Source organism: Lissotriton vulgaris, chromosome 5 (assembly GCF_964263255.1).
Source record: "Lissotriton vulgaris chromosome 5, aLisVul1.2, whole genome shotgun sequence".
Taxonomy (NCBI): Eukaryota; Metazoa; Chordata; class Amphibia; order Caudata; family Salamandridae; genus Lissotriton; species Lissotriton vulgaris.
Window position 1 is genome coordinate 1593954786 of NC_141693.1, and position 26889 is coordinate 1593981674.

General features: G+C 45.5%; 1 protein-coding gene across 1 annotated transcript in view; it reads left to right on the plus strand.

Moving 5' to 3' along the window:
• ZFHX2 (zinc finger homeobox 2) overlaps positions 1–26889 on the plus strand; it is a 545334-nt gene that overhangs the window by 466820 nt on the left and 51625 nt on the right. Inside the window, exon 9 of the mRNA XM_086923724.1 lies at positions 1167–6011. Coding sequence (XP_086779850.1) covers positions 1167–6011 — 4845 coding nt within the window. The remainder of the gene's footprint in view (positions 1–1166; positions 6012–26889) is intronic.

The window sequence follows — 26889 nt, forward strand, 5'->3', positions numbered from 1 at the left end:
GTTTGTTAGGAGATCTGGATACCTTCTTGGGAGTAATTATGTCTAAAGTGGAGGTGATAGCGCGTTCTAAGTCGGTTGCTGCCTTGTTAGGGTTGGTGAACTTGGTGATGAGGGGGAAGAGAAATGAGTAGTGAAAGAGGCCAGATTGATCTTGTTCCATGGTCTACTCAGTTTCACTTGTTTCCTCGTCTGGGGCTGTGTTGAGTTTACAGAGATGTTAAACCTGATAACATAATGGTCAGACTATAGGACAGGGAGTATTTGGTCGATCTCAACTTTCTGTGAATTTGTGAACAGAAGATCTAGTGAGTGGCCTGCAATGTGTTTGGGGCCAGTGGTTAACATGTTTAATCCTACAGAGTTAATGCTGGTGATAAGATCGCTGGTGTGAGGATCTTGAGTTAGTTCCGCGTGATAATTAAAGTCCCCTAATAAGAGAAAATTACCGGAAACCAGAACATGTGGGGCTATTATCTCTACGAGCTTGTTGACAAAGTTAGTTTTAATACCCGGGGGCCTGTAAAGGAGGGCGACCTTCCATGACTCCTTGTTCTCAGTTCTTATGGTGACGATGCACATTTCGCCCCAGTTAGCTAGGTGGGTGCGATGACGTGTAGTTTAATATGTGACCTATGGACAATTGCAGTGCCCCCTTCTCTTTTCCCAGTACGGTCCAGTCTATATATCTTGTAATCATGAGGCAGGGTCATTGAGATGTCTGGTGAGCATGAGTCTTGGAGCCAGGTTTCTGTAACAAAAAATAGGTGTGGCTTTTCAGTGTCTAATAATGACCATATTTCTAGTCTGATGCTTCAGGATTTAGATCTCTTAACCTTCAGGTTGCAGGGCGCTGAAGCTTTCTATTTTGGCCATTAGATACATCAGGTTAAAACATTCTTAATAGTAGAGGAAAAAAAGGCCCTCACACTGAATGTTGGAAGTTATAATACAGGAGAGTTTAATGCTGATTAATTTAGAACTCCGTCATTGTAGTGTTGATGTTTCTGATAGTGCAAGGTTTTAAAACTCTTAATACTGTACTGCTGTATTTCTGATGCCGTAACGTTAATGACTGCAATAGCATGGTTAAAGACATCTGGGTATATTCACTATATTCACTGATGTTTCTTAGATAACCGTGTTTTGTGTATTCTTTTTCTCTTCAGATGGCGTACACGAAGCCACTTCTGACACCAATTGTGAGAAGACAGCTGATGAGATTTTAGCTGATGGCAATGAATCAGGAGAAGGTTTGCTACAGTCAGCAGAGCAAGAGGAAACTGAAAGGTACGATACTGAGAAAGAGGCTGCAAGTATCCTGCCATGTCCACTCTGCCGTCAAAGGGCAGAGAGCTTCCCTGAGTTGAGGGAGCACCTGGAGAATGAGCATCCTGAACTGACCCACACTGAAATCCACCAGCTTTGTGGCCCTAGCGGACACAGTGAGGAGGATGACGAAGAAGAGATGGGCGAGGCAGAAGAGGGGCTGAGCAGCGGAAACAGCATATCAGACTTGCCAGTTATAGAAGGGAAGGCCACGCCTATAGACTTAGACACTTCTCCAACTGCAACAACAAGTGTTCCCTTCGACATTCGCCAGCCTGTTTCTTACCGTAAGAGCACAAATTTTGCCCTGGACAAATTCTTAGATCCTTCACGACCATATAAATGCACAGTGTGCAAAGAATCCTTCACCCAGAAGAACATCCTACTAGTTCACTACAACTCTGTGTCCCACCTTCACAAGATGAAAAAAGCCTCTATTGACCCCTTGCTGCCATCCCGAGCTGAGGCAACCACTGCCCAAGACAAGCCCTTCAAGTGCACAGTCTGCCGTGTATCGTACAACCAGAGTTCTACCCTGGAGATCCACATGCGCTCTGTGCTACATCAGACACGCTCAAGGGTGGCCAAGCTTGAAGCAGCCGGCAAAAACACCCCAGACGCAAATAGCAGCAACAGTACAGAGAGACCCGATAATTCTGGCAGTGGCTACAATGTAGAGCTTGGAAGCAAAAACACCACAGCTCGTTCTTTATCACCAGCTATTGACAACACTTCAGCAGAGGTGAAATTGGAGGCACCAATTGCAGAGCCATTGCAAAAAGGTCTGAGTGTCCCAAGTTTGCCCTTTGTTTCACAGCAGATGCATCTGGCCCTGGACCTGCACCGACCAGCTTCGCTACTGCAGTCACCGCTGTTCACACCATCTATACTCCCTCCTTTCCCACTAGGGCCCGAGACCTTACTGAAACTACAGCAACATCAGCAACAGCTCCTGCTACCCTTTTATCTGCACGACTTGAAGGTGAACCCAGAGCTTGCCATGCAAGGGCCCCCTTCCATTCTGTCACTACCAGGTGCTAGCCCCATGTTCATTAGTGGTGGTGGCCTGATTAAACCACCACCAGTCATGATAAAGGATGAAGCTCAGTCATCAATGGAACCACTAACCTCCTCCTCACCCTCTCTTGCTCAACCAACCCCTGTGAGCAGCAACCTTGGAGAAGCTTCTGCATCAGAGTTACCATCCAACAGTGACACAAATGACACTGATGCTGGGGTCCAAGAACCCACTCCAGATGATGAGGAAAAAGGTGAGAGTACACAAGAAGAGCCACTACCAAAGCCACCACTCAGTAATGCCAAAACAAAAGAGTCTGATCAGGAACAGGCAGCCAATGCCATGCCTCCTCCTCGTATCCCCACCGACATCTCACGGACAGCATCCAAAGCACTGCTAGAGAACTTTGGGTTTGAGCTTGTGATTCAGTACAATGAGGGAAAACAACATCTGCTCCCATCACATCCTCCACTATTCCAGCCACAGCAGATGCCACCTCGGCCTCCACAAAGCACCAGTGAGGAGCACAGCCATGAGAAGCTGAAGTGTGAGACTTGTGGGAAACTTTTCTCAAACATGTTGATCCTGAAGACCCATGAAGAGCACGTTCATCGTCGCTTCCTTCCCTTTGAGGCACTAAGCCGATATGCAGCTCAGTTCCGCAAGAGCTATGACATCATGAATGCTCCTAAGCAGCTGTCTGCTGTGACACCATCTGAGGCCTCACCTACCCAGAAAGATCCACAGCCACTACCAGAGGCATCTGTTCAGATCCCTCCACTGCCTCTGCCACTGGACTTTTCTCTTTGCCCCTCCTTCCTGATACCACCCCTTTCCTTGCAGGCCATGCCCCCTAATCTGCCAAGCATGGAGGAGTTGATGTCTGCTGCATTGGCCCAAGCAAAGACAGGTGAAGTAACCGTGGAGCCAGATGCTGGTGAGAGCCGCAGCCCACGTACCCGCATTACTCCTGAGCAGCTGAAGGTGCTGTGGAACTATTTTGACATTAACAACTTGCCTTCAGAGGAGAAGATCCTGCAGATGTCTGAGCACACTGGCCTTGCTGCCAAAGTAGTGAAGCATTGGTTCCGCAACCGCCTCTTCAAGGAACGCCAGCAGGACAAAGATAGCCCCTATAACTTCAGCACTCCACCGTCATCATGCACTGCACTACCAGAGAGTGAGGAGGGAGGTGTGGGTTGCGGCCCACAGAGTCAGATTACTGAGATTAGCCGACAAGATCGTTGGGGCAGCCGTCGTTTTTCACGCACTAAGTTTTCTGACTTCCAGTTCCAGGCCCTGCAGTCCTTCTTTGAGACCAGCGCCTATCCAAAGGACAGCGAGGTGGATAGGCTGTCCCAGCTTCTTGGGCTCCCCAACCGTGTTGTGGTGGTCTGGTTCCAGAATGCCAGACAAAAGGCGAGGAAAAATGCAGCAGAGTCCCCATTTCATGCTGGTGAGAAAGGAAAAGAACCAGGTGCTGAGGAGCGATGTATCATGAGTGGCAGTAAACAGATTGCTTGCAAGAAGTGCCACATTGCCTTTCCATGCATCTTTAAGCTAATCCAACACTTAAAGAAGTGCTACAATGATCAGCTGGCTGAGGAGGATACAGATGACATATCGGAGCCTCGGGAAGTATCAAAGGAGACAGACCGTGCCATGCAGAGCGATGTATCTGCATCTGTGCAACTTGTACCTGAAACTCCAGAAGCTCAACCCACCCATGAAAATTCTGCAACTCCAGTCCCAGCATCCAATGAGAAGGAGGAACTGCTGAAGGACAACGAGGAAGATGTGGCTCCAGAGAGTGAGACGGCAGAGCAGGAATGTGAAGCAGAGAAGACTGAAGAGCAATCGCCTCCAACCACAGAGGTTTTACCTGACCAACCTTCAGAAGATCGGGAGAAAGAAGAGCAGGAGAAAGAAGTGCTGGAGCCAATCTCGGAAGAGCAAATGCAGTCTCTGGATCAGGCCTCCCCGCCGAATCAGCCCCTGCAGACTCAGTCACCACCAGAGTGTCCTCAGGAGGGAGACAGTGCCAACATCCACTCCTGTGATCAGTGCCAGATGTCCTTTGCCAGCCGAGAGCTACTGGCCCAACACCAGAGTCTGCACATCCTGACCTCCACCCCAATCCCAGGGCACCTTCTTGACATGCCTCTCCTGATGTTTGATAACAATAGCTCCCTGCTTACGGGACCACTGCTGCCAGGCAGTTTCAGCACTCTTTCTTCAACTCTTGGCGATGGCATGACAGGAGCAGGCCGCAAGCGAAAACTTGATGAAGACAGCTTGTCCCCCACTGAGAGCGAAGCAGGCTACTTGGGGGATGAGCCCCCCAAGGATAAACGGCTAAGGACCACTATCTTGCCTGAGCAGCTAGAGATACTGCACCGTTGGTACATGCAGGACTCCAACCCCACCCGCAAGATGCTTGACCGCATTTCTGAAGAGGTGTCACTGAAGAAGCGTGTGGTGCAGGTTTGGTTCCAGAATACCCGGGCCCGGGAGCGCAAGGGTCAGTTTCGTTGTACAGCGCCCACTGCATCCACAAAGCCCTACACCAAATTTGTCCCTCTGGGGAAGCCAGAGGCCCTGCCATGCCACTTGACCGACTCCCCTTCAGCCATGCTGTCCCATCGCAGTCCTAATCTTCAGGTGCTTAGAGATACTGCTGCCTTCTACTACAATGCTACAAGCATGCACCATGCCACTGCTCCCTCACCAGCACACAGGGGAAACCCATCTCCCTACCAACCAGTGGCAACTTCTCAAGCTTTCATGATTAAGGCAGACACATGCTGCACTGCGCGGGAACCGGCTACATCTGACCCCGCCCCAGCCGAGCCGGACGATTCTGCCACCCTCAGCACTCTAAACACAGACCAAGAGAGCAAGGCTGGTGAGCCATCACCCCCGATTGACAACATTGATGAGAGCAAACAACGTTCATCTCCACCCCCTTCTACCATGGAGGCAGAGGCTCGCAGCCCTGGTGATGTGAGTGACTCATCCAGCTTGGCTGACCCAGATTCTCCAAATCCTGGCCTGCAAAAGTATGCAGACAGCAGCTTTGATGCCTTGGGCCAACGGCGCTTCCGTACTCAGATGAGCAGCTTGCAACTCAAGATAATGAAGGCTTGCTATGCCAACTACCGCACACCCACCATGAGTGAGTGTGAGCTGCTTGGCAGCGAGATCGGCTTACAGAAGCGGGTCATCCAAGTGTGGTTCCAGAATGCCCGTGCGAAGGAGAAAAAGGCTAAACTTCAGGGGTTACCACCACCAATGGGCCTCGACTCCTCAGGGGATGCACCCCGTTCTGAGTGTACCTATTGCCGAGTCAAGTATGACTTTTATGTGTCCTGCCGCAGTCACGTATTCTCCCGCCAGCACATCGCCAGGCTGAGAGAGGCAATCCAGAAGCAGCTGAAGAACGAGATAAAGTACTACGATCTGGCACCAGCTGCAGGGAGTGCTGTCCCACAGATCAAGGCAGAGCTCAAACCAGGCACCACCGCTGCTGGGAACCCTGCCGCTGCCACTTATCCGGGGCTAGGATTTCAAAATATGCCCTCTGGTCTGCCCAGGCTTGCCCCGGTGCTGCTGTCTGGCCAACAAGTGCCACCCACCCCCATCGGCGGGCTGGCTTCATTTAACACAGGTGAGGATGGGCAGCCGAGGAAGCAGAGGAGGTATTTGAGGTCCTTTGAGCTATGGGCACATACAATGGTTGTGCGTGCGTGAGTGTGTGTGTTCGTGCATGCATGCGTGCGACAAGTCCCGTTGTTTAGCAGAGAGAGCTAGGGAGAAAGGGAAGGATGAAAATGAGGACGCTTATTTAGAAATGGTTTAAAAGAAATTTGAGCAAGAGACTGAAGACAGAAAAGGAATGAAGAAACAGCGATGCAAGGATAGGAGACCACGAGAAATGGAGAAATTGATGGAAATGATAAAAAAGGAGAGTAAAAGATACCTGAACATTGGACACGGGGTGGGAAGATAGAGTGAGATGGAGGGACGGAAAGGGGTGATAGGGGAAAGATGAAAGGAAATGGGGAGATCGGACAGGCCTTAAGAGGGTATGGGCAAGGAGACAGCAGACCAAGAATATGTAGAGAAAAGAAAGGGGGCAAAGGAAGAATACAGAGAACGGTAAACAAGAAGGCAGAGGAGATTGAAAAGTTGACTGAAAGGAAATGGCACTGAGGAATGAATAAAAGAAAATAGGCTTGTGGAAAGAAAGACGACCAGGGCAGAGAAAGTGAGAGGTGGGCGAGGGAAAAGGGATCCATCTAAGGAAGAGGATATTAAATGAATACTAGAAGGCCCAAGGAGTGGGCTTTACCTAAAATTGTCTATACCTAGATGGGGCTGATTTGATGTCACACACACCCGGTACAGAATATCTTCTTGTCTGATACCAACTTGCCCAGCCCTGGCCACACGGAGGCCCCTCTGGTCACATCTCTGGTCATGCAAAGGCTCTCCTGGGTCTTATGCCAATTTGCACAGAAAGATTAGGCGAATAATAATTATTATTAGAACAGCCTTGATCACATTCGAGTTGACACCGCTTTGGTCAGGCTAAGGATGTAGTAAAGGAGACTACACAACACAGGGTCTTCCAAGTAGAGTTTAGTAGTGTGAAAGGAAGGCAGCTTAACAGCTACATGCTTCTGACTTTTTCTCTCTCCCCAACTGTCTCTCCCCAAAACCTCGCCAACACTCATTCCAAGACCCAGCCGCCCGCCATCATTCTGTACAAGATCAGAACACCACACACCTACCCCTTAAAAAAAATTCTAATACAAAACTATTTACAAATACAATATCAATTAATCTGCAAACTATGATTTCCCCAACACTGAAAATCTTCCAGCTTCATGGAAACAGTGTGTTCGAGGCATATGAGCTGCAGATTCTACACTTTGCATTAGATCGCCACCTGGTGTTGGGCTCTGATGATTACATGTTGTTGTCGTCTTGGAAGAAGTCTTTGTAGTCACGAGATAGGTGACTCTTCCCTTGGAAGATAGTGCCCATGGGCATCGGCTCCATCCTTCGATTATTTTTTTCCCCCACTGGGTTCGGATGAAACTTTTCCGGTTCGAAATCGACTTTTCAAGTACTTCGATGCTTAAAAATGTCTTCAAACTTCACCAAACAACTTTCGATACCAATAAACATCAACTAGACTTCGTCAGCTCGATTCCGGTCATCGACGCGGGCCGTTGGGCCTACCCACGCCGTGAGGCCTACACCTCATGGAAAGGACACCATTCAAAAGATGCCCCGTGTGGAGCAAAATTGCCACACAGTGACCATCACAAGGTAACCTGTAATCTGTAACCTGTGCTGATCGCCAGACTACGACGAATCCAGCTGCACAGCCTGTGCAACCTTTCGATCAAAAAAGACCATTCGGTATCGGAGGGCCAGTCAACGCAACATGCAGAGATCAGCGCCAGAACCAGTGGATATCTGCGACGAAGGTCCATGTGTCCTGGAGGAAGATTCCGATAATCTCCAGATCGTATCGGAGGCCGATGACTCCATACCTTCGGGTCAACGTGTGAGTACCACTGCCCCTACCCCAGTTCAAACACCAGAATCAAAGCCAAAGGTCAACAGTTCGCCTGCGGGGCCCAGTCAAGACTGAAAAAACACTTTGAAAGCCCCGCCATCGAGCCCGGCTCCAAAGAAAATAATGAAGCCTTCCGGTAGCTCTCCATACCGAGCAAACCGCATTTGCCGATGCCACCTGCTCCCTCTGCACCAAAACAAAAAGAAGTCCCGGTTCCGAAAGACACTCCGAAATAGTCGACTCCGAGAGACAAAGCGGCTCTGAAAACAACGAAGCCTGTGTCCGATGCCCCGAAAACAGCTTCCACTCCGCAGCCAATACCCTCGATGCTGAATCAAACAAAGCTTGCTTCCGATCCTTCCAAGTCCACTAAACAGTCTACGGCTCCAAAGACAATACCTTTGGTGCCGAAATCTATGCCAAAGGACTCCACATCGGCTCCTAAGGCTAAAGACAAGCAATAAACCGGTTCGGAAATGAAAAGATCGGCGCCGAAGGCTGTGCCTCAAGAAGAGGAGCTTTTCCAACCAGATCCTTTACAAAAAAGGATCTACATTGATCCAGAAACAGGATATGTTTCCACCACACCACACAGGAAGAGTAAGTCAGATACAGCACCTACACCGCCTGTCAAGAAGAAGGACTCTGCCATATCGCCTATGCACCCTTCTTACCCTGCTCTTCCTTTAAACATTTAACCTGAAACATCTCCTCCTCATTCCCCACAACATACACCTCCTCAGGATGTTGATGATGATTAGTATAGCATGGGTGAGCTAGAGACCCAGATGACCCTTTTCCCTACCCAACAGGGTCACCAGACTGGGAGTATCCAAACCCACAGGATGTACCAGATATTTCTGACCCACATATATATCCATCTAAACCTTCTCCTCCTGAAGACAATATTGGGTTTGGACACTAAATTAATAGGGCTACCATCTATCACAATTCCACCATGCATTCAGATGAGGCAGAGGAAGATTTTTTACTAGACACTTTTGAACACTCGCACAAATCTGTGCAAATACTGCCAATGATTAAAGGAATCATTAAACATGCACCAGAAGTGTTTAAAGATCCTGTAAGAGCTAGAATCATAAACCCAAGGATAGAGAAAAAGTATAGAGCAGCTCCTGGGGATCCTGCCTACATTAAAGGACAGCTACCCTTAGGCTCCCTAGTAGTTTCAAACACAAGGAAAAGAGCAAATTCCCAAACATCAGGTGAAGCACCACCTCCTGATAAAGAATCAAAGATCATAGATGCTTCAGGAAAAAGAATAGCTGCCCAAGCTAGCAGTACATGGCGCATCGCTAACACACAGGCCCTCCTCGCAAGATACGACAGGGCTCACTATGATCAGCTAGAGAAGCTCTTACAACATCTACCTGACCAATATAAGGCACAAGCAGATGACCTCATACAAGAGGGTAAGCTTATATCAAATGCCTCCATTAAATGCGCACTAGATGTAGCAGACACTGCATCCAGAGCAATAAACACCAGTGTCCTCCTTAGACTTCACGCGTGGCTATGCATTTCAGGATTTAAGCAAGAGGTGCAAACTACTATCTTAAATCAACCATTCAACTAACAACAATTGTTTGGTCCAGAGGTAGACACACCACTTGAAAAAATGAAGAAAGACACTGACACAGCCAAGTCTATGGGAGCTCTGCAATCCACCCAAGCAAGAGGTTCATTTTGTCGCTCCTTCTACAGAGTAGGCTCCAAACAAGCTGAAGCAGACAATTCAACTTCTTTTAAAACAAATACACAAACATCCTCTAATAAAGGATACTTTAGAGGGGGCTACAGAGGCAACAACAACAAGGGATGAGGTCGAGGAAATAACAATAATCGAACCTCTCCCAACACAAAACAGTGACCTCCTTCTGCTCCCCCAACAGCATTCCGCTCCTGTAGGGGGCAGACTAACACAGTTCCTACCTGTCTGGAATTCCATCACAACAGACAAGTGGGTAAGACAAATTATCCAGTATGGTTACTGCCTAGAGCTTACAGCTACCCCTCCACATATACCACCCGTCAACGCCCTAACGCTGCTCCAACAAGAAATTCTCTCATTGCTGCAAAAAGATGAAATAGAGCTAGTTCCGTTAAAACATCAAGGAACAGGGGTTTACTCACTCTGTTTCCTAATACCCAAAAAGGACGGAACACTAAGACCAATTCTAGCCCTAAGGCCTCTCAATCTGTATATACACACTCAGATCATTTTCACAAGATCACTTTACAACAAGTGCTCCCATTGTTGCAACAAGGTGATTTCCTAACCACACTAGAACTCAAGGACGCCTACTTCCACATTCCCATACATCCTTCTCACCGGAAGTATCTCAGATTTGAACTAGAAGGACAACACTATCAGTTCAAAGTCCTTCCATTCGGGGTCACAACTGCACCACAAGTGTTTACAAAGTGCCTAGCAGTAGTAGCAGCACATCTCAGAAGACAACATATCCACGTCGTCCCATACTTAGACGATTGGCTCATAAAAGCCAAGTCATTGAATCAGTGTGTCCAACACACATCTCAAATGATTCAAACACTGCACGACTTGGGGTTTTACAATCAACTACATCAAGTCACATCTCCAGCCCTCTCTTGTACATCAGTACCTAGGGGCTACCATAAACACCAATACAGCTCTAGCTTATCCCAATCCAGCCAGGGTACAGAGCATTCAAGCCTTAGTTACAAGGTTTCAAAACCAACAATCTCTCCCAGCCAGAGTGTTCATGCAATTAATAGACATGATAGCATCTTGCATTTTTATTGTACCATATGCAAGACTGCAAATGCGCTCATTGCAGGAATGTCTAGCACATCAGTGGAATCAGGCACAAGGACAACTAACAGACCTGGCGATGGTGGACAACCGCGCACATCGCTCTCTGCATTGGTGGAACACCAAAAACTTGTCCAAAGGGCGGCCGTTCCTCGAGCCAGTTCTACAGATAGTACTGACAACAGACTCATCCCTGACAGGATGGGGAGCACATCTGCTCCACCACACAACTCCGGGAAGATGGACCACTCAACAAAAGGTGCTTCACATCAATCACCAAGAGTTGCTGGCGATTTTCCTAGCACTGAAGTCCTTCCAAGTGCACATACAGAACAAAGCGGTCTTAATCTGGACGGACAACATGACAGCCATGTACTACATACAAAAACAAGGAGGCACACATTCCCTGCACCTGTCCCAGCTCGCACAAAACATTTGGAGATGGGCCATTCCACAAAATATATATCTGCTCGCAGAACACCTTCCAGGAGTTTAGTGTAGTGGGGGATACCAACCTAATATGGGCGCACTACCTTAACTTCAGGGTACTAACCGTAATTATTAGCAATAATCCAGAGGTGCTTCTAGAGGAAAGATGCGTATCCTACATCTACAGCTTCATATGAAGCAACAATACATACTGAAATCTCTGAGCACACCCACAATTCATATATATAATTCTAACATAAATATGGCAAGCAACTCCAATCTCCAGGAGCCGGAGTAATGTATATATTCTCCAAAGTCAATGCGCAAAAGAATCCACTTTCAGAATATGAAGTCCATGTAATTTATTTCACAAGTTGATCAAACCAGCCAACACGTGTTTCGTCGTGCATTAAATAATACTTCGACTTCTTCAGGGCTGTAATCAAACAAAACATTTTCCATAATCAATATTAACATTTACCTTATAACTGATTATAGACGTGGGATAGTACCAACCACCATCTAGTTAGGTAAAAGCCTGCAGAGTGAAGGGTTTGGAGTATGAAAATAAGTATTCAGGGAAACCTATCCAGTTTCAATAGCCACCATTTGTGAAAAGAAAAGAGCAACCCTATCACCAAGATGTATAAACATGGTAAGGATAAATATATCACCTCTGTATCTGTCAGTATTCTCTCATTCTAATGTGGAGTTCACAATCAGATATCCTATCTGTTAAGGCGAGAGACACAAGAGATTCACGAATGTGAAATACATCTGCAAGTTCTTCAATCATTCTTTCACAAGTGGGGTCATCCAGACATAGATCTGTTTGCCACACACGAAAACGCAAAATGCCCAACCTTCGTCACCAGGTTTCCACCCCCGTTGTCCAAGGGCAATGCGATATGGATGAACTGGTCAGGCAGATTTGCGTACGCTTTTCCGCCAATCCCACTAATACTACTAGTGGTACGCAAGCTCAGACAACAGTCTCTGATCTTAGTAGCTCCCACATGGGCATGCCAACCGTGGTTTATCACACTGCTAGAACTCGCTCTAGTTCAAAACCAAAAACTGTCTCTAACACCATCCATGCTAACGCAGAACCATGGCGACATCAGGCATACAGATCAAAGACAACTGAATCTGGCAATCTGGCTCCTGAAGTCTTAGAGTTTGGTTACCTTAACCTACCACCAGACTGTATGAATATCATTAAAGAAGCCAGAAGACCTACTAGTAGAGCTTGCTATGCTGCTAAATGGAAAATATTTGCCATTTACTGCACTAATAATCAAATTGATCCTTTAAAGATGCTTCCATCCAAAATATTATCTGTTACCTTCTCCATTTACAGAGATGTAATCTAGCATATTCATCTATACGCTTACATCTTGCAGCCATTGTGGCATATCTACAAAAAAGAAAACATATGCCATTGTTTAGAGTACCGAAAAGGGGGTGGTGATGAACAGAGTGTCTGAATTAAGCAGACCACTCTTACCCAGTCCAAAGATCTGAGCTTGATCCATCACCGTTTTTTAGCTCACTGCACCATCCCAGCTCAGAACTTGGCTATATGCAAATTGGTCTGACCCTGGCCCAGTGCATCATGGGAACAGGGCAGACCAAACTACCAAGCCAATTCTTATACTGGGAAGGAAACAAGCTACCGGGGACCGGTTTCTGGCATTTCAGCCGTCTTCGGCCCGGCTTGCTTGAATCCTGATGGTGCAATGAGCTAGGGACTCACATCTGAGTATACCCTTCCACGCTTATGGTGGACAAAAATGATTCAGAAAAGGGGGTGGTGATGAACAGAGTGTCTGAATTAAGCAGACCACTCTTACCCAGTCCAAAGATCTGAGCTTGATCCATCACCGTTTTTTTCATCACCACCCCCTTTTCTGAATCGTTTTTGGCCACTATAGGTGTGGCAGGGTATACTCAGACATGAGTCCCTTTCTCACTGCTCCATCAGGATTCAAGCAAGCCGGGCCGAAGACGGCTGAAATGCCAGAAACCGGTCCCCGGTAGCTTGTCTCCTTTCTGGTGAAGAATTGGCTTGGTAGTTTAGTCTGCCCTGTTCCCATGATGCACTGGGCCAGGGACAGACTGATTTGCATATAGCCAGGTTCTGAGCTGGGATGGGGCAGTGAGATAAATAACGGTGATGGATCAAGCCCTGATCTTTGGACTGGGTAAGAGTGGTCTGCTCAATTCAGACACTCTGTTCATCACCACCCCCTTTTCTGAATCGTTGTTTAGAGTACCAGCAATAAAAGCTTTTATGGAAGGATTAAAAATAATTATTCCTCCTAGGTTACCACCCTCTCCAGGGTGGAACCTAAACATTGTCCTTACCAGGCTCATGGGACTCCCTTTTGAACCTTTACACAAATGTGAACTGCAATGTCTCACATGGAAAACAGCTTTCCTCATTGCTAATACCTCTCTTAGAAGAGTTAGTGAGATTCAAGCTTTCACTATACAAGAATCATTCTTACAATTACACCGTAACAAAGTAGTTCTAAGAACTAATCCTAAATTCCTGTCTAAAGTAATTACTCCTTTTCCTCTGTAGTTACCAGTGTTTTTTCAAAACCCAGACTTTGTAACAGAGAGAGCTCTACACACACTAGATGTCAAAGAGCTCTTCTCTATTACATCGATAGGACCAAATCCTTTTGCAAAACAAAGCAACTATTTGTAGCTTTCTCTCCACCACATAAAGGCAACCCCATTTCTAAATCAGGAATTGCAAGGTGGATTGTTAAATGTATACAAATATGCTATCACAAGGCAAAACGCACATTAACAGTTCCTCCCAGAGCGCACTCCACAGTCAAACTAGGAGCCTCCATGGCTTTCTTAGGGAACATTCCCCTAGAAGACATCTGCAAGGCAGCAACATGGTCTACTACCCACACCTTCACTAAACACTATTGTGTTAATGTGCAAGCCAAGCAGCAGTAGGCCAAGCTGTCCTCAAAACTCTCTTTCAAACTACTGCAACGGATACAGGTGACCACCACTAGGGGAGACACTGCTGCACAATCGATGCGAAGTGTAGAATCTGCAGCTCATATGCCTCGAACGGAAAATGCTACTTACCAGTATGCATCTGTTCTTGGCATGTAGAGCTGCAGATTTCTACACGCCCTCCCGCCTCCCCGGGACCTGTATCTGTTCCAGTTTTATCCTAATTAGATATACACTCATGGACATCCCTTCTTTCTTTCTACTAACTCCATCATTTCCCATCATGGCGAAAAACAATATAAGGACGGAGCCGATGCCCATGCGCACTTTGTCCAAGGGAGGAGTCACCTATCTTGTGACTACAAAGACTTCTTCCAAGACGACAACAACATGCAATCATCCGAGCCCAACACCAGGTGGCGATCTAATGCAAAGTGTAGAAATCTGCAGCTCTACATGCCAAGAACAGATGCATACTAGTAAGTAGCATTTTCCTTACTCTTGCGCTTTTCCATACCTCTACATCTTGCCTATCCTTGATCATACAGTAGTCACTTAGCTTCCCATCATTCATCACACTAGTGCTTGAAACTGACCATATGACCCAGACATCTGACTCCCTACATCTTCAAGATCACCACTACGTGGTACCCATAACCCATTACTAACTCCATTGGGATCTGCAATTAGTTTTCCCCCATCGTCAGACTCTCACCCTCTAAGTCCCCCTCCTGGTACTATTCTGTCCACCTCCACATGATCAAAACCATCATACGCACCAACGCATGTGTCACCATCCTCCATATCAGACGATCCATTTGCTTTCACTGAAACCCCTTTGCACAAAGAAAGTCGACGGAAATTCCATATTTTGCCTCCTTCAACTCTCTGCTTTACTGAAACTTCCAAACATCTTCACAGTATTCGAGTATTTAGCCATTCTCTTATTGAACATACATCTCTGTCTCACCTGTACTATTGCACTTATCTTCAACTTGAACCACACAGCGGGAAACTCGTAGCCACTGTCCCTCGTTTTCGTTTGAGAACACGCAACACGCTCCTTGACTTTAGCAAAATCAATTTCCGTATCTTACGCATTTCTCACCTTTAACAACCAGGGCATAAGTTTAGATCCCAGCTTCCTTCCTTGTAAAATCTCAAAAGGAGACTACCCAGTAACAGAATTAGGTGAAGTATGGTACGTTATTAAAGTAGCCCATAAAGCTATCCTTCACTTTAAACCGCTCTTTATCGCCAACTGAATCGACTATTTAACTACTCTGTTAAAGCTTTCTACTTGACCATTGCAGTGCGTCTGATAATTAGACACCCTTTTGTGTAGAATATCAAACCTCCTTAAAAAAACTGCCCATTACCATGCTTACAAATTGTGAGCCATTGGCAGATATAAGTGCTTCTGGTAACCCTTCACGACAAAAATGTAATCTAAAAAGTCAGTTTCCTGCAAGGATGTAACCACCTCAAACAATTTACAACTCTGGCCTTTTGGTAAAATAGTCCACCGCTACTGTAGCATACAGGTCCTTATGAGGTAACATTCCAAATGGCCTCAATCCCTTATCTTCGCCAAGAACATTGGGCATATTCCATAACATCAACAGCTAATGGCTTGACTGACTTGTCACTTTTCAGATGGAGACTGCACTCCCTTACCCAATTGTCAATCATTACATCTATGCCAGGCCACCAGTAGAAGTCACATACCCTCCTCTTAGTAGTAGACCTACCCATATGACCTTCATGAGCCAACATAAAAATGGATTCTCTTAACTTCTGTGGAGGAACAACTTTATCACCTCTCATGACTTTACCATCAGACAACAGCTTTTCCTGCTTGACTTTAAAAAATGATGCTACTTCACCACTCAATTTTCTGGCCAACCTTTACTAAGCTAGGTTAGCAGCTCTTTTAAAATGCAGTCAACGTACATGGCTTCCTTGGACCTTTTTTCAGATATAGTTTTAGTCACACTCTCACTTACACACTAGTTATTAACATCATCCAGAATGTATGCCACATCATATTCCACATTCTGTACTTTCGCGTTGACTCCATCCTGAACTGGTATCCGTGACATACAATTGGCATGTGCATTGGCACGCCCAGGAGCATATTCCACCACACACTGGTATTCTTGCACTTTGGCAGCCAAACTTGCTAACCAAGGTGTTAACATTCTCCCACCTCCAGAAGCCAGCATACTGATCAACGGCCTATGGTGAGTTCTCAGAATAAACTTTGTCCCCCACAAAAACTGGTGAAAATGTTGTACTGCCCATGTACAAGCTAACAATTCTTTCTCTATAGTGGCATAATTGCACTCCTCACCACATACCATCCTGGAGTCCTACAATACCACCCAATCCTTCTGCATGAGTACTGCCTTTAGTCTGACACTACTAGCGTCCACTGAAACTATACATTCTCTTACAATCGCTTATGAATTTTAAAATGGTGCTCCAACAATCTCCTTTTTCGAAAGTTCAAAAGCGTTTTGCCTCTTATTGCCCCACATATACTAAAGCAATTGCTGCAAAGGATGCACTTTAGTAGAATAGTCCTGTAAAATATCCCATAGTATTCTGTTAACCCCAAAAAGAACAATTGCTGATTCTTTGAGACAGGTGCAGGAGCTTTCAAAATGCTCTCCACATGGTTATGTTTAGGTCTAATACCCTCCTTTGAAATTATATGGCCCAAATACTCCACCTTGTCCTGCCTGAATTTGCATCTAAAGAATTTTAACGCAAGACCTTTGTCTTGCAGTCTTTTCAACACATCCACTAAATTCTTATTATGTTCATGTGTTTTCCCAAAAATCTAAATATCATCTTGGAAGGCAGTGCCCCCGCCCCCAACACCTTCTAACACATTCTTCATTAAACATTGGAACACAGAGGCTGCACTTGCCAAACCAAAAGGCTTATGTACATTTTGGAACATTCCAACATACTCTCCGGTGTAACCAATGCTGTCAAATGTTTAGATTCTTCATGCAGTTAAACCTGGTAGTAAGCGCTTGCTAAATCCTTAGTGGAAAAGTCTGAAGTACCCGCCAACATGGGTATTAGCTCATGTATGTTTGGCGGAGGGTGTTTGTCAATCCAAATTTCCTTATTCAAACTGTGTAAATCCACACACAATCGGAGGTCCCCAGTCCCCTTAAGAGACAGCACAATAGGAGATACCCAAGGAGAAGACTCTATGGATTTATTAATGTTTTTCTCAACTAGATCACTCAGCATCACCTTACGTTTGTCTCGGTAGGCTAATGGCACATTCCCTACTTTATGCCTCACTAGTACTGCCTCCTCATTAAGTATGAGTTTGTGTTTAAAATCAGCATATTTTCCTAACCTTCCTTGAAAAAGACCTAAGACCAATTTCCTTTTTCCTGTAACATATTCATCATTATCAGCGACGGGAACACTCACGGGCTACAGAGCTATCCCTAGAGAATCGCTGAAGTTGCCACAGCACCGTGACCCACAGCAGTGACCGTTAGCGTAGCTGTGAAAGCCGGCCTCACACCAGTTCAAATGGGAGTACTGCCTTCCTTGCTTCTTCCCACTCGTCGACAGTTTGTGTAGTAAAGGAGACTACACAATGCGACGTCTTCCAAGTATTATTTAATGGTGTGAAAGGAAGGCAGCTCAACATCCAATGCCGCTGGCTGTTTCTCTCTCCCCAACCATCTCTCCCTCGAAGCCTGGGCAACCCGCATCGCAAGACCCTGCCGCCCACAAACATTCTGTACAAGATTTCAATGCTACAAAGGAGACTTTACCGTGCCCAGTACTAGTGACTCACAATCAAAAAGGTCTCTAGGGCACAAGGCCGCCTTTGCTGCTCCTCAGTCACAAAGAGGAAATCCGAGTTGTGATGTGATCTAGCTCTCTGCAAAACCAAGGGAGTCCTCTGGTTTCAGACTCCAGTGAGTTTAGATACGGTGTCCCCTATCAAGCGGAGCATCAAGGTCATACAACCTCCTTAGCCAGGGCATCATTTTCTAGGTAATGCCGCCTTCTTTATCAGTAACACGTAGAATTATGGACTGGTAACTGTGAATAATAGGGATGTTTTTCGTTTGAGGGGTTCTGAGTGAGATGAAATAGACCACAAAAGTGAAGCTTGAGTCATCTCTGATGTCACTTATAATATTCAAGGTGAAAAACATCTGTTATTCACATTTTAGCTATCTATAAATGTATGTTCTATATGGCCTCCAAAATCATCTGCTGCTGCTTCCAGGATAACAGTGGCAGAGGAGTAATGTGAGAGCAACACACAACATGGCCTGTACGTCACCCATGCCCGCCACTTCTGAAAATAACCCTCCCCACACAAATTGAGAAATAAAAAAAAATGTGTGGCTTTCTGTTACTCATCACCATCCTATGCCCTCCTGCTTCACCTACATTTGCACTCATCTTGAGAGTGGAAAGGCAGCACTTCATGTTATTTTTCCCTGTCAGCGCAGGTTTGCAGACACTCACGCAAATAGGGGGAAGGCGGTTAATGCAGGCACGGTGCCACACATGTCCTCCTTTCTCAAGTCTGTGGAGCCCTAGATGAAGGGGGAGACTGCCAATGTGCATTCCACATTTGGCTCGGGGCTCTGGAAATATGGGCGAGGAATCAAGATGAAAGGGAAGAGAGTGCTCCCCCTTCCCCCCGATTACATCAAAACCGTGTAACCATTTTGGTTACCCACTGTTATTATCCCTGCAGTGAATAAACACATTTTGATCTGTCTGTTCACAATAAAGGCTTTCAATGAAAGCCATATATAAACAGTTGCATTTGTAATCCTGAAGGGACCACCTCATGAGCTAGCAGTGGACGTAGCTTGCAAAATAGAGCCTGCATAGTGATCTTCTGAAACTCCTCAGTCACACAGTATAAAAGTCTTCTCCCATTTTGGAATATACACTTTGCCCTCATGATGCAAACATAAGACTTCAATGTTTTTTACCACTGGAGAAATCCATGTTTTGAGGCCTTTGATGAACAAACTGTCTGGACTGGAGCAGCCTTTGTGCCAGGAAGTTAGTATCTTTTGCACATATAATGGAAAATACAATTGTGAACACTCCAAACAGAAAAAAATAGCCCCGCTCCTCAAAAAACTGTGAACCTCAAAATCTGTTGCTAGTTGGTTTAAATAACCAATGGTCTGACTCCCATTCAGAAATGGGTTGTTACAGTTAAAGTTATAGCTAATATTTGAGAAACAAAGATCAGCTAGTCAACTACTTGACCAACCGTGCTGGTTAACAATCCTGACATTTGAATCCTCTTAAATGCCAGGGCAAAAGCTTGGCTGAACAGTTGCTACCTGCCAGATCCATTATTCATCATCTGGGTCCTAGTCTTTAGGTCAGTTGAGTTAGCACAAAGGATGGCTGCGTTTTCTTCATACTAGAAGTAGGCTGACAGGTTGGTCACATTCCTATTTGGTCCACATGCTTCTCTTGGAGCTAAGACTTGAAGCCTTTATAATCTTAAACACAGACCCACAGTGACCTCCACTTTACTGTAGAACCAGATCCTTCAGAACATTGGGTAATCCTGACCTGAGCTTTTGCCTGGCCAAGTGTGTTTTCATATTGCTACCACATGTGCAAGTTTCTGGTCACCCTCTAGGATTAACTAATACTCTTAATGTGATCCATATTGGCCTTTACAAGCGGGGTGCTTTAGTGCTCGTACAAGAGAACTTGTGGGAGCGGGGATTGTGACTAGTAGAGAAATGTCTGCACTAGTGGATAATCTGGGCATTTGTAGGCTGGCTTCAATGATGACAGCTGGCAGCAGCATAAGAGCTGAGAATGGGATTGGGACAGTGATGGGAAAATGGAGAAACAGGATAGCAGTAAAGGGAGATGGTGGTATAGATGACGTGGAAGCAAGTAGAGGAAAGAGGAAGGATGGGGAAAAGAGTCAACGGATATGTAAAGACATTGAAAGGAATAGGGTTAGAAATGAGAACTCGTGGTCTCTGCTCTAAAATCTTCTGATGACTCTTCAATCCTAAGTATTTTTTGACTGATCTGCTTCTTGCCCTTCCATGCCAAAGTTCTTGGAAGGGAAATTAACGGCCAGCTATCTAACCTTATCCTTGCCAATAGCACCATTGATCAAGTCCAGTCTGGCTTCTGTCCTCAACATCATACAGAGGTGGCACAGGTCTCTGTCCTATAATATGGAGCAAGGAAGCACTGCTTTCCCAGATCCTATTAGTTATCTCTGCCAACTTTGAGAGCATGTCTCTCTGCCCGCTTGTATGGGCAAAGGACCAGTGGCAGTGTTCTTGCTTGTTTTTTTTATTTTCATGACGTTCTCATGCTGTCAAAATTCCAGCCATCACCTCCAACTTGAACAACTCTCTTGTGGAGTCCCTTATGGTGCATTTTTTAGCCTTGTGTTCAATATTTAAAGCTCTCCCTATAGACCAGTATATCCATTCCTTCATCCTCCCGTTCCTGGCATATGAAAGGTGTACATCTAGAGGGAGGTTAAGGGACTCAACTGAAATCACATGGTCATTGCAAGAAACCAGGTCAAAGGTAGAGGGCGATAAAGAGGTTTGGCTCGCATTAAGATACAAGGCATGGAGAGCCCCTCAAAAATAATCTCCGAAATAATTCTCTGGCTCGACAGAAACTCAGCACAGGCATAATCCACTCTTCAAATTGTAAGTATATAAACAGGTATGAAAGCTGTTGCCGACTGGATGAATGGAAATTCTCTCAAATGGAATTCTGACTGGACATCTGGGAGTGGGGCACTTATACTAAACTTTCACACAGAACAGCAAGTAATGTTGCTGTGCTGCGTTGCATGAACCTGAGACAGCAGAAAAGCACATTTATAAAAATATGGAGCATTTCTGCTCTCATTGCGCTGGCTCACTGTGTGCAGTCTTGCCCCAACGCAAGCATCCTTGCACCATAGCGCAAAAGTGCCTACTTACAGGCAGGATTGGTTTTGTGCTGGCAGGGAAACCTTCCTGCACAAAAACAATCTATAGCCATTTTCTTCTTACTGGGGTTGCTGCAGAATGCAGCTCACGTAGAAAGAGGAAATAATGAGAAGAGATAAAGGTTTTTCTCCTTGTTACAGCTCACTTGGGAAGGTAACATTTTGATGCATTGCCAGGTTTACAAGTCTTTGTAAATCTGCTAATGTGCCCAAATCCATATTGGATGCATGGGAACGTCCATGCTCCACCCATGGAACGCCTCCAAAGTTGAAATATAACTTAACGCAGCATAGGTAGCTGCCTTGCATTACATTTCTTTACAAAGCCACGGAAGGCCATGCAAATTAGGCTGTGCATGGTTTTGTAAATATTACTGAAGCCTTTGCGTTGTCCTTGCTTCTCCTTGCAGGAAGCAAGGACAACGCAAAGGCTTCATAAATATGGGCCCAAGTCCAGATTCTGCGGCGTTCCGCCCTCATTTGGCCAAATAGTTATTGGAGACAGTATTTCTGGACCTGTTCACTCCCTTTTGATTCCATTCATGATCTCGGCTTCCTCTTTGATCAATCTCTTCCACTAACTACTCCGATGAGCAAAGTTTTTATCTATTTGCAGCTTGAAAAATATCATCCCGGAGTCTTATCACATTGTAGTTATCCAGGTGGTGGTACCAGCAGGCCTGGATTTCTGCACACCCCTTTATTTTGGACTTCCAGTTTACAACAGCTGTCGCTTACAGCTTATTCAAAATGCTGCGCTCACCCCTTTTTTGCACTCTGCACGGCTGCAAGAGATGGAAGAGTACGAGAAAGCTCAGTTGGCTCCCCACTGCTAAACAGTCTTTGTTTTATGATACAGAGCAGGTAATGGAATTGGCCTAGTTTTTTTTTTCGGACAAATATCTTTAACAATACACCAGTAGCACTCTTTGGTTACTTGTTTCTGGTCCCTATATTCAGGAAATCTTACCATGGTAAAGACCCTTTGACCTTTCTGACTTTCAAGTATTAGAATCCACCATTTCTCAAAGTTGCCGACCAGACAAACCAACTCACATCTTCACAGAAAGCTGATGCCATGGCTGTTTGTAAAACTTTTTCTCTTTTGGTCTACGCTAACCACACCTTTTATGAATATATAAAATATTTTGCAAATCTGATTGGGATTTACAGGTAGAAAAGGAGAAGGAGAAATAGACAGATGGAGTAGAAGGACTTAAAAGTAAGGCAGTGTTTAAGGAAAAGAGGAGGCCTTACAAAGTATAGGAGGATTGTAAACTGGGGTAAGTGAGTACAACAAAGAAAAGGGGGGTGGTGTAGAACAAAAGTAAGGAAAAGGGAGAGGAAAGACAGGGTTGAGATAAAGGAAATCGGAGAATGCCACAAATGGAGGCAGGGTGGAAAAAGAGAAAGATCAAAAACTGGGGAGAACATATGGCAGCATAGCAAGGTGAAAGGATGGAAAGAGTTGATTGAGCAAAACGATATGGGAGAGAGCAGGATAGGAAAGTTGATGATGAGAAAAATGTGGATGGGTAAACAAAGTGCTGGAAGGAGAAAGTTCGAAGTAGAGATGAAAAAGATGGAGAGAATGACAGAGAGATGGAAAAAGAGGAAGTGGTTAATAGGTGGATGGATGTCTGGGAAGAAAGAGGTAAAGGCAACTAAGTGGATAGTTGATTCCTCTTTCTATTTCATTCTCGCTTTCTCCACCTTTCTTTCATTCGGATACCCCTCTTTTTTCTGTCACTCTTGTGTGCCAACTTACTTACTCTCTGCTCCATCTTGATCTTCTTCAGGGTTTTGTTTCACATCTGTGTCGGCTCCCAATTTTACTTTCTTCCTTCTGAAAAGCACCTCCCACTTCTACTACCATACAAAATTATATGTTCGAGGCATATGAGCTGCAGATTGTACACTTGGCATTAGATAGCCACCTGGTGTTGGGCTCGGATGATTGCATGTTGTTGTCATCTTGGAAGAAGTCTTTTGTAGTCACGAGATAGGTGACTCCTCCCTTGGACGATAGTGCGCATGGGCATCGGCTCCATCCTTAGATTGTTTTTCGTCATGATGGGAAATGATGGAGTTAGTAGAAATAAAGAAAGGATGTCCATTGTGTATATCTAAGATGAAACTGGAACAGATACAGGTCCCGGGAGGCGGGAGGGCGTCTACAACTCTGCAGCTCTACATGCCAAGAACAGATGCATACGGGTAAGTAGCATTTTCCGTTCGAAGCATATGAGCTGCAGATTGTACACTTGGCATAGATTGTGCAGCAGTGTATCCCCTAGATTGTTTTTTTTCCGGCACTGGGTTCGGATGAAACTTTTCCGCTCCGAAATCTACTTTTCAAGTACTTCGACGCATAAAAACTTATTCAAACTTCACCAAACTACTTTCGATATCGACAAACGTCGTCTCTACTCAATCAGCTCGATTCCGGCCGTCGACGCGGGCCGTTTGGCCTATCCACGCCGTGAGGCCTACACCTCATGGAAAGGACGCCATTCAAAAGATGCCCAGAGTGTGGAGCAAAGTTTCCACACAGTGACCATCACGAGGTGGCTTATCGCCAGAACACGATGAATCCAGCTGTACAGCCGTCCTTTCGATCCAAGAAAACCATACGAGATCGGAGGGCCCGTCGACACGACATGCAGAGATCAGCTCCGGAACCGGTGGATATCTTCGACAAAGAAGTTCTGCTCATTCCCGAAGAAGATTCAGACGATCTCCAAATCGTATCAGAGGCAGATGACTCCATACCATCGGGTCAGCGCGTGAGTACTACTGCCCCTGCCCCATACCCACCACCCAAATCGAAGGCAATGGTCAAAACTCCGCCTCCGGGGCCCAGTCACGACCGAAAACACACTTCGAAAGCCCCGCCATCGAGCACGGCTCCGAAGAAAATACTCAAGCCTTCCGGTAGCTCCTTACCGAGCAAGCCGCACGTGCCGATCTCACCAGCTCCCTCGGCACTGAAACCAAAAGAAGTCCCGGCTCCGAAACCGTCGACTTCTAAAGACTAATTTCAGAAGCCAATATCTTCGGTACCAACACCTACAAGGCCGATTCTGATGCGCTCAAGCCCTCGAAACAGCCTACGACTACGAAAACAATACCTTCGGTGCCGAAATCTACGCCAAAGGACACAGTAACAACTCCTAAGGCTAAAGACAAGCAGCAACCACGCCCAGAACCGAGAAAATCGGTGCCGGTAAAGTTTCTGCAAGGAGAAGACCTTTTCCAACCTGATCCTCTACAAAAGAAGATCTACATTGACCCAAAGACAGGTCATGTATCCACTACACCACACAGGAAGCGGAAATCAGACACGGCACCTACACCTGCAGTGCCTGTCAAGAAGAAGGACTCTGCCACATCTCCTATGCACCCTTCTTCTCCTTTTCTTCCTTCTCCTTCATCTCCTGTTCCTCTTAATAATTCACCTCAAAATGCCCCTGAAAACTCTCCTCCTCATTCTTCACCACATACACCTCCAAATGATGATGAGTATAACATAGGGGGAGGGGTAGACCCAGATGAGCCTTTTCCCTACCCTGTTGATAATCCAGATTGGGAGTACCCAAACCCACAAGATGTGCCAGATATTCCTGACCCACATTCATATCGATCAAAGCTTCTCCCCCAGAAGACAATATTGGGTTTGGGTACTTACTGAATAGGGCTTCCATTTATCATGGGGTCACCATGCATTCAGATGAGGCAGAGGAAGATTTTTTATTAGATGCGTTTGAACATTCACAAAGATCTGTTCAAATTCTTCCTATGATTAAAGTGGTCATCAAACATGCTCCAGAGGTATTTAAAGATCCTGTACGTGCTTGGATCCTAAACCCTAGAATTGAGAAAATGTATAGGCCTGCTCCTGGTGAAACTGCCTACATTAAAGGACAGCTACCCTTAGATTCCCTAGTTGTGACAAATGCTAGAAAAAGAGCAAACTCACAGACATCGGGTGAAGCACCACCCCCTGATAAAGAATCTAAGGTGATAGATGCTTCAGGCAAAAGGATAGCTGCACAAGCTACCAATACATGGCGTATAACTAACACACAAGCCCTCCTTGCAAGATATGACAGGACTCACTATGATCAGTTAGAGACATTACTACAACATCTACCTGACCAATATAAGGTGCAGGCAAACAACCTTATACAAGAAGGCAAGTTAATTTCAAATGCCTCAATCAAGTGCGCACTTGATGTAGCAGACACTACATCTAGAGCTGTAAACACTAGTGTCCTACATAGATGTCATGCGTGGCTACGCACCACCATGGGAGGAAGATCCTTCTCCTACCTGGCGGCTAAAACCTGGAACTCACTTCCCATTCACCTTCGCCTCACTCAGAACCACCTAGCATTCAGAAAGCAACTTAAAACATGGATATTCGACAAGTAATTCCCCACCCTTCTCCAAGCGCCTTGAGACCCTCTGGGTATGTAGCGCGCTATATAAATTAATTGAATTGAATTGAATTTAATTTAATTGAAGCAGGAAGTGCAAACTACCATCTTAAATCAGCCATTCAACCAACATCAATTGTGGACTAGAGGTAGACACCGCACTTGAGAAAATGAAATAAGATACAGATACAGCCAAATCTGTGGGAGCTTTGCAATCCACACAAGCTAGAGGCTCCTTTTGTCGCTCCTTCTATAGAGGAGACCCCAAACAGACTGGAGCAGACAATACAGCTTCCTTCAAATCCAATACAGAGACATCCTCCAGTAAAGGATATTTTAGAGGAGGCTATAGAGGCAACAACAATAAAGGAAGAGGTCGAGGTAAAAACAATAATCAAACCACTTCCACCACAAAACAGTGACTTCCCTCTGCTCCCCCAACAGCACTACACTGCTGTGGGGGGCAGACTAACACAGTTCCTGCCTGTCTGGAATTCCATCACAACAGACAGGTGGGTAAGATAAATTATCCAGTATAGCTACTGCCTCCAACTTACAGCTACCTCTCCACATATACCACATAGGCAGCATCCAATGTCTGCAGAACATCTTCTACTGCTCAAACAAGAATTCCTATCACTTCTTCAAAAGGGCGCAATAGAAATAGTTCCTTTACAACATCAAGGAACAGGGGTTTACTCGCTGTATTTTCTAATACCCAAAAAGGACGGGACACTAAGACCAATTCTCAACCTCTGACCCCTCAATCAATATATACACTAAGATCATTTTCATATGATCCCTTTACAACAAGTGCTCCCATTGCTGCAACAAGGCGACTTCCTTACAACACTAGATCTAAAGGACGCCTACTTCCACATTCCCATACATCCTTCTCACAGGAAGTATCTGAGGTTTGTACTGGAAGGACAGGATTATCAATTCAAAGTCCTTCCATTCGGGTAACAACTGCACCAAGAGTGTTCACAAAGTGCCTAGCAGTAGTAGCAGCACATCTCAGAAGATAACAGATACATGTCTTCCCATATCCAGACGATTGGCTCATAAAAGCCAAGTCATTCAATCAGTGTGTCCAACACACACATCAGACAATTCAAACATTGCACGACTTAGGGTTCACAATCAACTACACCAAGTCGCACCACCCCTCTCATGTACATCAATATTTAGGGGCTACAATAAACACGTCTACAGCTCTAGCGTATCCCAGTCCAGCAAGGATACAGAGCATTCAAGCCTTAGTCACAAAGTTTCTAC